The 15,051-nt window shown below is 34.6% G+C and overlaps 1 protein-coding gene across 1 annotated transcript in view; it reads left to right on the top strand.

Moving 5' to 3' along the window:
- Tmem214 (Transmembrane protein 214) overlaps positions 1 to 15,051 on the top strand; it is a 79,443-nt gene that overhangs the window by 2,023 nt on the left and 62,369 nt on the right. The window contains exons 2-3 of the mRNA XM_072521913.1: positions 5,077 to 5,244; positions 12,709 to 13,012. Coding sequence (XP_072378014.1) covers positions 5,077 to 5,244; positions 12,709 to 13,012 — 472 coding nt within the window. The remainder of the gene's footprint in view (positions 1 to 5,076; positions 5,245 to 12,708; positions 13,013 to 15,051) is intronic.

The following is a 15,051-nucleotide window of genomic DNA, read 5'->3' as shown; positions in this document are numbered from 1 at the left end:
CAAAACATATGGTCTTTATCATGTTTCCGTCCGCGTCATGCTAATGAACTGTTCGATGAGAAAGACGTAGACATTCAAAAATCGGATGAAAGTGAGCAGACACACAACATTGAGCATCAAAAATTTAATATTATCGAAAACAATACATTAAAAAAATGCATATAACAATGTTTACGTAACATGGGAGGGGGTAAGAGCTTTGCTTACTTTTGTTCACAATATGGCTGGGGGGTGGGGATAAATAATTGTAATAAATCTGTTTATGTAATACTTGAACTGCCTCTAAGCAATATTATTAAGAGATGGATGGTGCTGATATAAACATTGTTTGTAATATCAGCACCATATGGGAAAGCATCTGCAACTGTTAATGAACTTGTGACAACGGTGTGACAACGGTAAATGACAAGTAGTGATATATGTATTAACTAATGAACCATAGTATAAATACATATTTCGCGCCTTAAGACTTTGTCAATTTCAAATAAGATGTTTCTATTGACAGACAATTTTAAAACACACAACCAAAATTTGTTTAGCTATGAAGCTCAGTTCAATGGCTACGTCAATAAGCAAATCTGCTGCATTTAAAGTAAAGGTAATCGTCAAGCAATTGTGGAGATGCCCTTACATCCAGAAAAGTTGACTGTTTGGTGTAGCTTTTTAGGCTGATGAATCATTGGTCCTTACTTTTTCAAAAACGATACCTACAAGGTTACAGTCAATGGTGGCCATCACATAGCGTGGGCGTCATTCGGTTTTGGACCTATAGATTGGTCTTCAAGATCGTGCAGTTTATTACTAAACTAATTTCTGTGAGGTATGTCATATCGCTAGAATATGCCGATAAGTTAGATATGATTGACAACTTCAAAGATAACATTCGATGCTATATTACCGACATACTTCTCCAAATGCTATAAAAAGTGATAAACAACTGGACTTTCCGATTGGAATACATACAAGTCAGTTGCGACGTTCATATGCCAGAAGTCATATTCAAATAACAAATAAATACAAATTGCAAAATTTTTCAAAGAAAGCTAATTTCATAACAATTAATATAATTTACGGTGCGAAGAATCCCCAAAGTAGACCAGGCTACGAATATAGCGAATTGCAAATAGCTTCTTGCAACATACGAACTTTGGTATCCGATCAGAAACTCTTATAACTTAAAGAAGAACTGAAAAGCATTGGTAACAGACCAGGATACCAATATAGCCAATTGCAAATAGCCTCTTACAACGTACTAACTTTTTTATCTGATCATAAACTCCTATAACTTGAAGAAGAACTGGAAAGCATTAAATGGATCGTTGTATGAACGACATCAAAGAAAATTGATATGGACAGTTTTAAATAAATTTACATTTAGTAGCGACCACAGAATGGTTTGGGCAAAGGTAACAGAAAAAGCTGTTAACACCAAAACAGATATGGACGTTGCCTGAAAACCTTCAAAAATAAGCTGAAAATAACTTGAACAAAGTGCAGTACCTATCCGAAAATTGGTCTTGCGATCGTAACAAAATTCAACGAATGCACAAAGAATGAAGAGAACTAACAGACAAGTATGAAAAAACTTTAAGGCGATTGAATACACAGATTTATTTCAAAGGCAGTTAGAAGTGACAGGAGAAAATGTAGTAAAACATGCACCAGTTTAAAAGTCCTTTGTCAAAACATGTTCATGGTAGAAACAATTTCTGTAAAATAATACAAACGGGAGGACAAACAACAAATAGGTAAGAAATCATCGAGATAATGGAAACTTTTTATGAAGAATTGTATGAAAAACACCAAACACATATGACAAACACCACAAGACTCCTTAACATTAATCAAGGTTCAGGGGATATCCTGTTAGAATTTGTTCCCCAGTTATGGTAATTTTAGAGTTCGCAGTGAATTATTTAAATACTTTATTCTATATTATAAACATGTGCTACATTATTAAATAATATAAATAAGTTTACAAGTGACAGTTGAGAGTTGACACCCGAAATCACTACTTACTAACATTGGGAGCCAGTGTTGCCAAATTACAAAATTCCTATATTCCTTCGAAATTTGAAATGTTGCAACATGAAAATTGCAATTATGTATTTGAATTAACAAAATAATATTAAAATTCACATAACATAAATTTCATTTCTTAGATTCATGATCCATTACATCTTCTGTCTTAAAAATAGATTCCTTTAAAAAATTTTTTTTACATCTATATGTTCAGCTATGTTTTGTTCAAAACAGAATTTTTATTACTGTTATACATCAAAATCGTAATTTTATTATCACAATATAAAAATAAAGAAGAAGAAAGAAATCCCTGAAATCAGTATTTCCACCACCAGAGGAAAAACCCAGTACCTTCTGCTCGATTACATATAAAGGCAAGATATCAACAAAAATAGCGAAACACATAAAAAAAGAAAGGAATAACTCCAGCTTTTAGAACAAACAACATCTTAGGCAAATACGAGGCATGTTTTTTAAGTAAGTACCGTTTTGCGATTCCGCCGCCGCAGCGCTACGGTCGGCGTTCCGCGCATGAGCGCTGGTTACCTACATCTCTTGTCTACGCACTGACGCCATTACAGTCTGATTCTTCATTGTATACTTGTTTACTCCAGTGTTTAAGATGCCTCCAACAATCGTGAGTCACGCTGATTGTGAAGTACGGGCTGTTATACGATTTCTTAGTGCTAAAGGCGTAAAACCGATCGATATTCATCGTGAGATCGTTGAAGTTTACGGACAAAACATTATGAGTGATGGAATGGTAAGGAAATGGGTGACAGCATTTAAAGATGGCCGCACAAATGTGCATGATGAAGAACGGAGTGGGCGTCCTTCGGGCGTTAATGAAAATTTGGTGCAGAAAGTGGACGAAAAGGTGAGAGAAAACAGACGCTTTACAATTTCATCATTGTCCGACTGCTTTCCTCAGTATTCTCGTAGTGTTTTGTATCGCATTGTTACCGAGAACTTGAATTACCGGAAATTGTGTTCACGTTGGGTTCCAAAAATGTTGACGGATTTGCACAAAACCCAACGTTTAGGCAGTGCATTGACTTTCCTTGAGCGGTACCACAGTGAAGGTGAAGATTTTTTAGACCAAATTGTTACTGGTGACGAAACGTGGGTGGCCTACGTCACACCAGAATCGAAACAACAATCCATGGAATGGCGACATTCATCATCACCCAAAAGAGTGAAGTTTAACCAAACAATTTCTGCCCGGAAAATCATGGGATACAGTATGCACTGTGTATACAACTGTGCACAGTTTTTTGGGACAGAAAAGGAGTATTGCTAGTGGAGTTTCTGCCTCGTAATGAGACAATCAATGCAGCGTCTTATTGTGAGACATTGAAAAATTTGCGTCGTGCAATCCAGAACAAAAGACGTGGCAAGTTGAGTAAGGCTATCGTTTTGCTGCATGACAATGCCCGTCCACATGTGGCTAATCAGACCAAAGATCTCATCAAATCATTTAAATGGGAAACTCTAGATCATCCTCCATACAGCCCTGATCTGGCGCCCAGCGACTACCATTTGTTCCAGCACTTGAAGAAACACCGGGGCGGTCAGCGTCTTCAAGACGATAACGAAGTCAAAACATTTGTGATGCAGTGGTTAACAAGTCAGTAGTAGAAAGTCAAAAGTAGATTAAGGTACAGGCTTTCATGTAAAAATAAAATTATTGCCATATCTTTGCACGTCTTTTTTTAATTCCAAAACGGTACTTACTTAAAAAACACGCCTCGTATAATAAAAACAACAAGTGACAAAATAAAAAGCACTTACACAGCGGGGTATACAAACTTAAATGTGGCGACTGCCCAAAAACTTACATCGGTCAGACTGGTAGAACTTTTACCTTCTAGATCATAATCATTCTTTTAATGACGAATTTCAAATTCTTCATATCTAAAATAAAGGCCTTAAGCTATCTTTATTAGAATCTATGGAAATTAACAAATTAAAAAATACAGACATAATTTAAGACAGACAGTTCTCCTCTTCCTCAACCTATTCAGTGAAAGACCATAAATTGTAAACACATACCAAAAATAGATCACGTGAGCAAAGCACTCTGCCGAAACAGCTGGAGTGATAAGATATTATAATACATTTTGCGGAAGTTTTATTTTATTTTTATCCATAGTGCCCTTGTGATGGTCGCCTTGTTTGTTTTTTATATCTTAATATATTCGTTATATCCTCCTCTTTTATTTGCTATATCGCTTGTTAGGATTCGATCAGTTGTTTATTTTGTACTCAGTCAGAGGCCTTCTTCAGGTCAATAAAGCAAATTTACTTTATAGTGTGTCTATTATCGTCCAAATTGTCATGTGATATCTCGTATGTCACTATGCGTTCATTAATAACGAAGATAAGGTGTAGCTCCCTTTGGGTAGTCGCCTTATTTTTTTTATCTCAACATATTCCTTATCCCCTCCCCTTTTATTTAACGTATGACACGCTCTAGTCCGACCAATAATAACGGATATATGATGTAATGCCGGCGCTAGGGTTTTCGTGACTGACAGACAGACAGACAGAATGATCAAATTATATATACATATATTGATATTGTCATGTGATATCTCGTGTGTCGCTATACGTTCATTAATAACGAATATAATGTGTAATGCGCTTTTCCTATCGCCTTGTTCTTTTTTCTATCTTAATATAATCCACTCCACTTTCATTTAACGTATCACATGCTCCAATCGGACCAATAACAACAGAGATATAAATAATGAATATAATTTATCTGTGTTTTAATTCATTTTTCCCCAAATCCTAGTTGCCTAATTTTTTGGAAACAAACTATATTTTTAGAACATTAGCAATTTTATAATAATTATGTAACAAATTTTTTTTTAACAAATAATTCTATATCAGAAATTTTGGGCTCCACATCGGAAACATCAGCTAAAGATATTTTTTGCATTTGTCGTTTGTGCTCACTTATGTAGCTTATAAAAAAATGTAAAATGAAGTAATTTTACCAAAAAATTAAAAAGAGTTATAGGAAAATTTATAAACTTTATTATGTTTTAGATCGATGTTAACGAATTTAAAGATATATATGAAAAAAATAGAGATCATTTTCCTGATGCTCCTATTGTATGGTTGAAGGAATTAGTGCAGTATTTAAACCAAAAGATTTGCATCGAGAGCCATGATCCAGTTTTTGCATCAAAACCTGTTAGCTACCCTCTCAATGTGGTATGTATACAATTAATTAGGGTTTAAATGAATAAATTATAATTAAACATGCAACATTAGATTTTATGCATTTTCACATTTACATATCATGCGTTATTATATAATTTAGTACTTTAGGTTCGATCGTGCATATTTCTTAAGGTTGTTTTCCCAAGGTACAAGAATAGTGCTGAATATCCAAGTTTAGACTTATAAGTCTATCAAAAATCTTACTTATTAAATTCTTATCTATCTATACAGCCCTTGCTGTCGAATTTTGGACATAGGCCTCCTCTTCCTTCTTCCACGTCTCTCTATTGTAGGCAGTTTGTATCCACTTCGGGCCAGCGTGTTTCTTCAAGTCATCTGACCATCTCATTTGTGGCCTTACTCTTTTTCGTTTGTAACTATATGGTCTCCAGTGTATAATCATCTTATTCCATCTGTCGTCTTTTTGTCTTATGGTATGTCCAGCGAACTTCCACTTAAGTTTTGCTATCTGCGTTAATACATCGGTCACTTTTGTTTTGTTGCGGATCCAAGTATTTCTTTTCTTGTCTGATAGCCTGATGTTCAGCATTTGCCTTTCCATGGCTCTTTGGGTCTTTGCTATTTTTTCCATGTTTTCCTTTGTAAACGTCTAAGTTTGAGAACCGTAGGTGAGAACAGGAAGTATACATTGGTTGAAGACTCTTGTTTTTAAATATTGGGGGTATTTTCTATTTTTTAGTATATAGGAAAGTTTTCAGAAGGATACCCAAGCCAACTGTATCCTTCTCTTTATTTCTCCGGTCTGATTTTCTTTATTTAATTGAACTAGTTGTCCCAAATATACATATTCTTTTACTTGTTCTATAGTTGTTTGTGCAATTGTAATTATTAATTCTTCTGGTTGGTTGGTCATAATTTTCGTTTTATTATAATTCATTTGTAGACCTATTTTTGTTGATTCGCTACTTAATTCATACATCATATTTTGTAATTCTTCCCTTTTATCTGTTATTAATACAATGTCGTCTGCATATCTCAAGTGATTCAAGTATTGGCCATTTATGTTAATACCCCGTTTTTCCCATTGTAATTTCCTCATAACGTCTTCCAAAACTTGATTGAATAGTTTTGGTGATATAGTGTCACCCTGTCTGACTCCTCGCCGTATCTTAATGGGCTCCGTTTGTTCAACTATTTTAATGGATGTTGTTGCTTGATCATATATATTGGAAATTAAGTCCGTGTATCTATAGTCTATGCTCCCATTTCGTAAAGACTTGCTTTTTCAAAGTCTACAAATGCCATATACATTGGGATTTAATATTCGTTGGCCTTTTCAATTAATATTTTTATCGTAAGCAGATGGTCGCTTGTACTGAATCCTTTTCTAAAACCGGCTTGCTCTCTTGACTGGTAATTATCTAACTTAGTTGTTAATCTGTTTGTTAGTAGTTTAGTTAACAGTTTGTACATTACATTCAGTAGCATTATGATTAAATTAGACAGTAGATTAAATTCTTATCATAATCAATACAGTCGTTGAAATTAGTTGAGTTGGATTAAGGAATATCGTTAATGATAAGATTATGAGATCTTTCTATGCATTGCTAGTAGATAGGGTGTCACTTCAGTTCACTTTTTTCCCCAGATTCTGGGGAAAAACCGCTCGCTACCCTATGGTGAATATGGCAAATTTCCCCAGACCCCTGACACAGATTTCCCCAGATTCGACCTAACCTAACGTAACCTAACCAAACCTAACCTAACCTAATTCTTCTTCTTTTACGAATTCTTCTTCTTTTACGTATGACCTAACCTAACGTAGCCTAACCAAACCTAACGTAACCTAACCAAACCTAAACGTGAAGATAGCTTCAATTCTTCTTCTTTTACGCAACATCAATTCTTCTTCTTCTTTTACGCAACATCAATTCTTCTTCTTTTTCTTTTACGCAACGTGAAGATAGCGTCTATTCTTAACCTACGAAGCGCGTACTGTGTGTGTGTGTGTCTGCTACCCTCTGCTACCCTCTGTGTGTCTCTGTTACCCTCTGCTACGCTCTGTTACCCTCTGTTACCCTCTGCTACCCTCTGCTCCTAATCACCCTCGTTTTTCTTTCACCTTCATAGAGACCAAGAAACGAATACACAAAGTATAAAAATACACAAGTTATAAGCCTTTATATTAAGACAGAGACTAAGAAACGAATACACAAAGTATAAAAATACACAAGTTATACGCCTTTATATTAAGACAGAGACCAAGAAACGAATACAGAAAGTATAAAAATAATTAAAAAAAATACAAGTTTTACATACAACACTGTGATACCTTTATATTTAAAAAAAAAGACATGTACAAATATTGTTATTTACATTACATTAGTATCCAAAAAGCACGTCTGGATAAGCTTCCTCCATCTTTAGTAAGCGATTAGGATATGCCAACCAAAATCGTCCCTTTTTCACAAAACCTAGTGGTTTGACCGTTGCTCAGCTTCTTCTTTTGATTCTTCGTAATAGTGACGTGTGTCACATGATATGGACACAGTTCTAGTTTCGTTCCAATTGTTCATTTGGAATAGTCGTTTACACCCGCAAGGTTTTTCAGATTCACATATTGTATCATAAGACATTATGTCACATAACCAGAGGAATCTAAACGACGCGTGAACGGTAGGAATATCTGAAACAGAATAAAGTGCTGAATTAGGGTATAAGGTACACGTTCATCCATAAGAATCAATGTAAAAAAGTGTGGGATTTAGCGCATTTAGTAAAATTGAGTACATTAGCTGTAAACAACCAAAGTTATATCCTCGGTCGGACGGAAGATTAAATGGTATAACATTATGCTCAAAAGGCCTCTGAAATGTGCAGATTTGTGCTTGTTCTTCCATAAGAATCAATGTAAAAGTGGTGCATTTATCGCTTTTAGTCAACTTGATTACATTAGTTGTAAACAGACAAAAAATCTTGATTACCCCCACCACTTTCATCATTAACACACTCTGAGTAATACCAGCAAGCGTTCATTCATCGAATAACAGTCAAAGCAGACACATCGCAGTATGGCCAATCTTATGAAACAGTACATTCAGTTAAACTTAATTAAGACATGTATTGAGCAAGAATTTATTCGGGCCAACTACGCAGGCGCGTGTTTACCGACTAGTTTAATATTGCATGAAGTCGCAAAACAATATGGAATAACAACAAAGGTCGTAGTAGGTACAAAGTTTTACTCAAATGGAGTTACAATGACACCACATTTCTGGAATGAGCATAATGAAATAATATACGATCCAACAGACGCAATTACAAAACATCATCTACCTCATCAAATAGAATTTACTATGATAAAAGGAATGTTCATGCGTAAAAATGATGAAGACAGAAAAATGGTTGATATATATCACGATTTTAAGAAAAACAGATCGACGGCAGCATATTTTGAGGAGGCTCCGGAATCTCTACTAGAGTTACGTAAAAACATTTTTATTGCTGTAGCACAGATACTAGGAAATAAATAAATAAAAGTAATGTTCTAAAGTAATTGTTTTTTTTTTTTAAACCCATTGTTGAAATGACCTACCTACGAAGAAAATGTTCTATGAAACCTCTAAAAAATATATAAAATAGTACTTACGTTTTTAATTTTTGTAGCCCAAACACAAACAAACACCTTATCGCCAAGGTTCTTGTAGCACAAACACCCACTGTTACTTTTCGTACATGTTGACTGGCACAAACACTCACTGTTACTTTTCGTAAACGTTGACGGGCACAAACAACCGTTGTTACTTTCGCAATGTTGACTGCAGACTGGTAGTACAAAACGTATTCGTTCATTAAATAGACAGGCTGTTATGACGTAACTCACGCTTAAACCATGTTGCGCAATATTTCGTAAGACTATTCATTTATGCATCACATGCCGGGCTTAATTATTAACTAGACCGGAATGTGCACATGTTTCCGGCATTCGTGTGAATATATTTTATCTCACATTAACTAGAATTCCAAAGTGCACGTGTTTCCGGCTATATATCGTGGGAGATGTGTTAAAAGGAAATGTCCAACCGGTGATTCATCGTTGAATGCATACACATTTGGTATATTCGCGTCTATATGACTAAGCCAATTTAAGATGAACATAATCTAGTACCATATAACAATATAAAGTAGAAAATAGTAAAATATATTGTAATATTTTTATTCTTTGTTTAAAGTACAAAGTACAGTAACTAGATGTCCCTAGTACCTTACTGACTAAAACGTTGTTGAAAACAAATAGATACTAATAACCGGGTATATACATGCTACTTAATATTTTAAAATTATTCGCAGCCACGATGTTGAAGGGAATAGACGTATTAGTTTTTATGCTAACGTTCGCAAGCGTGTTTTGCAATGATTTCTCGGAAAAAGACGCTATTGCCTATCTAAATCAATATGAACAGATCGATAATAGTACAGATTTCTCTACTTTGATAATTAACTTTCAAGAAAAGTATAATTTACCAGTGGATGGTTTGCTTAATAATGCAACAATCAAATTGATGCGTCGTCCGCGTTGTCAACACAGTGATAACGAATTTATAGTGGCTTCTCCATGGCACAAACAACACCTGCGATGGTATTTTCCTCAAAGAACGCCCAAGGCCCAAAAAGACGCAGAAATGGCATTTCAGACGTGGCAAAATGTTTCAACCTTAACATTCACAATGGTTACAAATAATACTAATAATAATAATCGGTAATCGATTCTTACCTATGGGCATTGTCTCAGCCCTGTTCACTGAAAAAAGTAGTGATTTTCAAGTGATCTAAATTATTAGAGTATACTCACTTAGTTGCTCATCTAAAATCAATATATATATATATGTAAGTGAAAAATGAGAAAATATATAGTTCTAACTTTTTGCATTCCATAGTATGTTATATTTTACGCCTTTAGTCTTATTTCTTGGTATTGCAACAATTATTCTTATTTGTCTGTTATTGCAACATTTTGCATTTTAATATAAAGGCTTATGACTTGTATTTTTTATACTATATGTATTCGTTTATTGGTCTCTGTCTTAATATAAAGGCGTATTTATACTTTGTGTATTCGTTTCTTGGTACGTTTCGTCTATAACATGTATTTTTTTATTTTTATACTTTCTGTATTCGTTTCTTGGTCTCTGTCTTAATATAAAGGCGTATAACTTGTGTATTTTTATACTTTGTGTATTCGTTTCTTGGTAGGTTTCGTCTATAACATGTATTTTTTTTATTTTTATACTTTCTGTATTCGTTTCTTGGTCTCTGTCTTAATATAAAGGCGTATATCTTGTGTATTTTTATACTTTGTGTATTCGTTTCTTGGTCTCTGTCTTAGGTTTCGTCTATAACATGTATTTTTTTTTATTTTTATACTTTCTGTATTCGTTTCTTGGTCTCTGTCTTAATATAAAGGCGTATAACTTGTGTATTTTTATACTTTGTGTATTCGTTTCTTGGTAGGTTTCGTCTATAACATGTATTTTTTTTCTATTTTTATACTTTCTGTATTCGTTTCTTGGTCTCTGTCTTAATATAAAGGCGTATAACTTGTGTATTTTTATACTTTGTGTATTCGTTTCTTAGTCTCCGTCTTATTCGTTTCTTAGTCTCTGTCTTAATATAAAGGCTTATAACTTGTGTATTTTTATACTTTGTGTATTCGTTTCTTGGTCTCTGTCTTAATATAAAGGCGTATAACTTGTGTATTTTTATACTTTGTGTATTCGTTTCTTAGTCTCTGTCTTAATATAAAGGCGTATAACTTGTGTATTTTTATACTTTGTGTATTCGTTTCTTGGTAGGTTTCGTCTATAACATGTATTTTTTTTATTTTTATACTTTCTGTATTCGTTTCTTGGTCTCTGTCTTAATATAAAGGCGTATATCTTGTGTATTTTTATACTTTGTGTATTCGTTTCTTGGTCTCTGTCTTAGGTTTCGTCTATAACATGTATTTTTTTTTATTTTTATACTTTCTGTATTCGTTTCTTGGTCTCTGTCTTAATATAAAGGCGTATAACTTGTGTATTTTTATACTTTGTGTATTCGTTTCTTGGTAGGTTTCGTCTATAACATGTATTTTTTTTCTATTTTTATACTTTCTGTATTCGTTTCTTGGTCTCTGTCTTAATATAAAGGCGTATAACTTGTGTATTTTTATACTTTGTGTATTCGTTTCTTAGTCTCTGTCTTATTCGTTTCTTAGTCTCTGTCTTAATATAAAGGCTTATAACTTGTGTATTTTTATACTTTGTGTATTCGTTTCTTGGTCTCTGTCTTAATATAAAGGCGTATAACTTGTGTATTTTTATACTTTGTGTATTCGTTTCTTAGTCTCTGTCTTAATATAAAGGCTTATAACTTGTGTATTTTTATACTTTGTGTATTCGTTTCTTGGTCTCTATGAAGGTGAAAGAAAAACGAGGGTGATTAGGAGCAGAGGGTAGCAGAGGGTAACAGAGGGTAACAGAGCGTACCAGAGGGTAGCAGAGGGTAACAGAGACACACAGAGGGTAGCAGAGGGTAGCAGACACACACACACACACACACACACACACACAGTACGCGCTTCGTAGGTTAAGAATAGACGCTATCTTCACGTTGCGTAAAAGAAAAAGAAGAAGAATTGATGTTGCGTAAAAGAAGAAGAAGAATTGATGTTGCGTAAAAGAAGAAGAATTGAAGCTATCTTCACGTTTAGGTTTGGTTAGGTTACGTTAGGTTTGGTTAGGCTACGTTAGGTTAGGTCATACGTAAAAGAAGAAGAATTCGTAAAAGAAGAAGAATTAGGTTAGGTTAGGTTAGGTTCGGTTTGGTTAGGTTACGTTAGGTTAGGTCGAATCTGGGGAAATCTGTGTCAGGGGTCTGGGGAAATTTGCCATATTCACCATAGGGTAGCGAGCGGTTTTTCCCCAGAATCTGGGGAAAAAAGTGAACTGAAGTGACACCCTATCTACTATTGCTGGACTTCATAGTAAACAGCACTGGATGTATTCTTAGTATTGTTGACTTCCAAAGACAGAATCTTATCCTCTAGTATGCTTATTTCTTCCTCCAATTTAACAATTTTCCGAACAAATATGCGTGTTGTCTTGTTTCAAAGGTCGACAATAAACAATTTTTTTCTACCAAGTGAAATTTAGTTCTACAGCAATGGTTTGTTTCTTCTCACGACCCAAACCCAGGGACTGGAACCAGACATCATAACCTCAAAAGAAAATCTCAGGATATCAGACCAATCTTTCTATTAAATCCACAGTTTAATGCCACAATGTGAAAAGAACTATTTAATTTAACTAACGTGTACAATATGTATACGTAATTAAACTAATTGAGTGTAAAACAATTATTAATAAAAATAGACTTTGTTTTTACTATATATAACCTAACTAACCTAATAACCTAACTAATATTAGATGTTTTGATAATCAATCTGTATTTTAGGTTCCTTCTGGTTTACTATCTATCATAGACAAAGTAGTCAAAGAAGCAGGAAAAAACAACGCTCAGTTGTTTTTCGACATATGCTTAACTTCTATGGCTACTGATATGAGTAAAGGTCTTCCTCCGATAGGATACAAAATATTTTTACAGCATATTGCACTACAAGAACCACGTTTAATTACAGAAAATCTTCAAAAACACGTTAGTCTTAGAAATTCTTATCAAAATAGACCTAACATTGGGCAATCTATCCTTTGGGGTGTGAGCCATGTCGGATATAAAGATTTCAGCAGTGGATTGACAGGTAAGTTTAATACTAACAGTTGCACAAACGCTTGTTAAATGATTTTTCTTCTACCTCGGGTGCTATGTGTAAAGCTGCACGTCGGCGATCAAATATCCAATTCTTTTCTATGTCTTAAAGTGACCAGAACACATTGTTCTGTCTAAATATAGTAGCGGCGTCTGGTATTCCACACCAGTCCCTTATCAATTCACCAATCGCCATTAATTTGGTCTTGGCAATGTTAATATGAAGCTTGAACTGTTCACCAGGTTAGTTAATTTTGTTCAAAATTGCTTGAAGACCTTCAGTGTTATTAGCTTTCGTGACGATTTCTATTCGTCAATAGAAATCTCCGGATTTCTACTTTCGAGATTTATTACCAGATGTCGCTAGAGCGTCCAAATCGAAGCCATTTTAATGTTGCTTCTTTTGACGAAAAAAATTTGTTTTCACGTTTAGGGCTTCTGCACCAGTCGCTCTGATGATTCCTGCTAGGATGAAATAGGTATAAGCGAATATACAGAGGTACTATACGTGAAATAGAGGGAGAGGGAATACATGCCAACCATTGGAATTCACAGTTTACATGAAGAGTCAAACAACAACGGAACTCGACTAATACACTTAGCCTCCTCAATGAACATGGTGATTGCCAGCATATGCTTCAAGCACAAAGATATATATATATATATATATATATATATATATATATATATATATATATATATATATATATATATATATATATATATATATATATATATAAGGGAACATGGAGAAGTCCAGATGGGAACAGCGACGTGATAGACGTTCGTGCAAGACGCGGGGCGAACATAGACACGGACCATTACTTACTACAAGCTAAACTAAGAGCTAGAATCTCCAATCAAAAGAAAGAAAAAGGAGTTAAAGAGGAAAGGTTTAAAGTAGAAGCGTTGAAGAACCCTGAGATAGCTAAGAGATTCGATGAAAGTCTCGAAAGCAAACTGGAATGCTGCACGGATGTTATAGTTGAATATATTAACAACTATTGGAGGAAGTGTAGAGCCATATTGCAAGAAGTGGCAACTGAAGTTATTGTAAAGCAAAAACGTAAAAAATTAAGATCAGACTGGTACCATGAGGAATGCGCACAAGCAAGGCAAAGAAAAAATCAGGCATATAGAAGACTCCAAGGACGAAGAACGGGACAAACAGAGGAAGAGTGTAGGCAGCTGAAACGAGAAGAAAAACCAATACTTAAAAAAAAGAAGAAAGAGCATATAGAGAGCCAACTAAAAGAACTAGAGAACTATAAGGCACAAGCAGAAACGCGAAAGTTCTACAAGAGGATTAACCAGAACAGGAAAGAATTCAAACCTAGATTATCAATCGTTAGAAATAGAACAGGGGAGATCATTGGTGATCAGGACCAGATACTAGAAAGATGGGCAGAAAACTTCGAGGAAAGGCTAAATATAATAGGTGAGACAGGGCTTCACGAATCAGAAATCCAACTCGAGGACATTGACGACGAAAGAGAGAAAGATAACATCCCAACAGAGGTAGAAGTCATCCAAGCTATACAAAAATTGAAAGAAAACAAAGCTCCTGGGGCAGATGGCATTCCTTCAGAACTTTTAAAGCATGGCAAAAAAAACCTGACACACTATATATGTAGACTGGTAGGACTGATCTGGAAGCAAATAAAGTTGCCAGAAGACTGGAATGTAAGTATAATTGTACCTATCCACAAGAAAGGAGATCAAACTCCTAAACGTAACATACAAAATATTGGCATATTTTCTTTACAACCGACTATCGGGATATTGTGAAGACATAATAGGTAAATATCAGTGTGGGTTTCGTAAAGAAAGATCAACGACCGATCAAATATTCCTTCTAAGGCAAGCTCTGGAAAAAACATGAGTATGGCATTGATACTCATCACCTGTTTGTTGATTTTAGATGTGCCTATGATAGTGTTGAAAGAAACGCACTGTACAAGGCCATGATAGAATTCAGCATACCAGTACACTTAGTAAAATTGGTGAAAGCGACCATCTCAAGAGTCGAGT

The sequence above is a fragment of the Diabrotica undecimpunctata genome, chromosome 2 (genome assembly GCF_040954645.1).
Source record: "Diabrotica undecimpunctata isolate CICGRU chromosome 2, icDiaUnde3, whole genome shotgun sequence".
NCBI classification, from domain to species: Eukaryota; Metazoa; Arthropoda; class Insecta; order Coleoptera; family Chrysomelidae; genus Diabrotica; species Diabrotica undecimpunctata.
The sequence above is the reverse complement of the archived record's forward strand: the minus strand, read 5'-3'. Positions and strand labels throughout refer to the sequence as shown.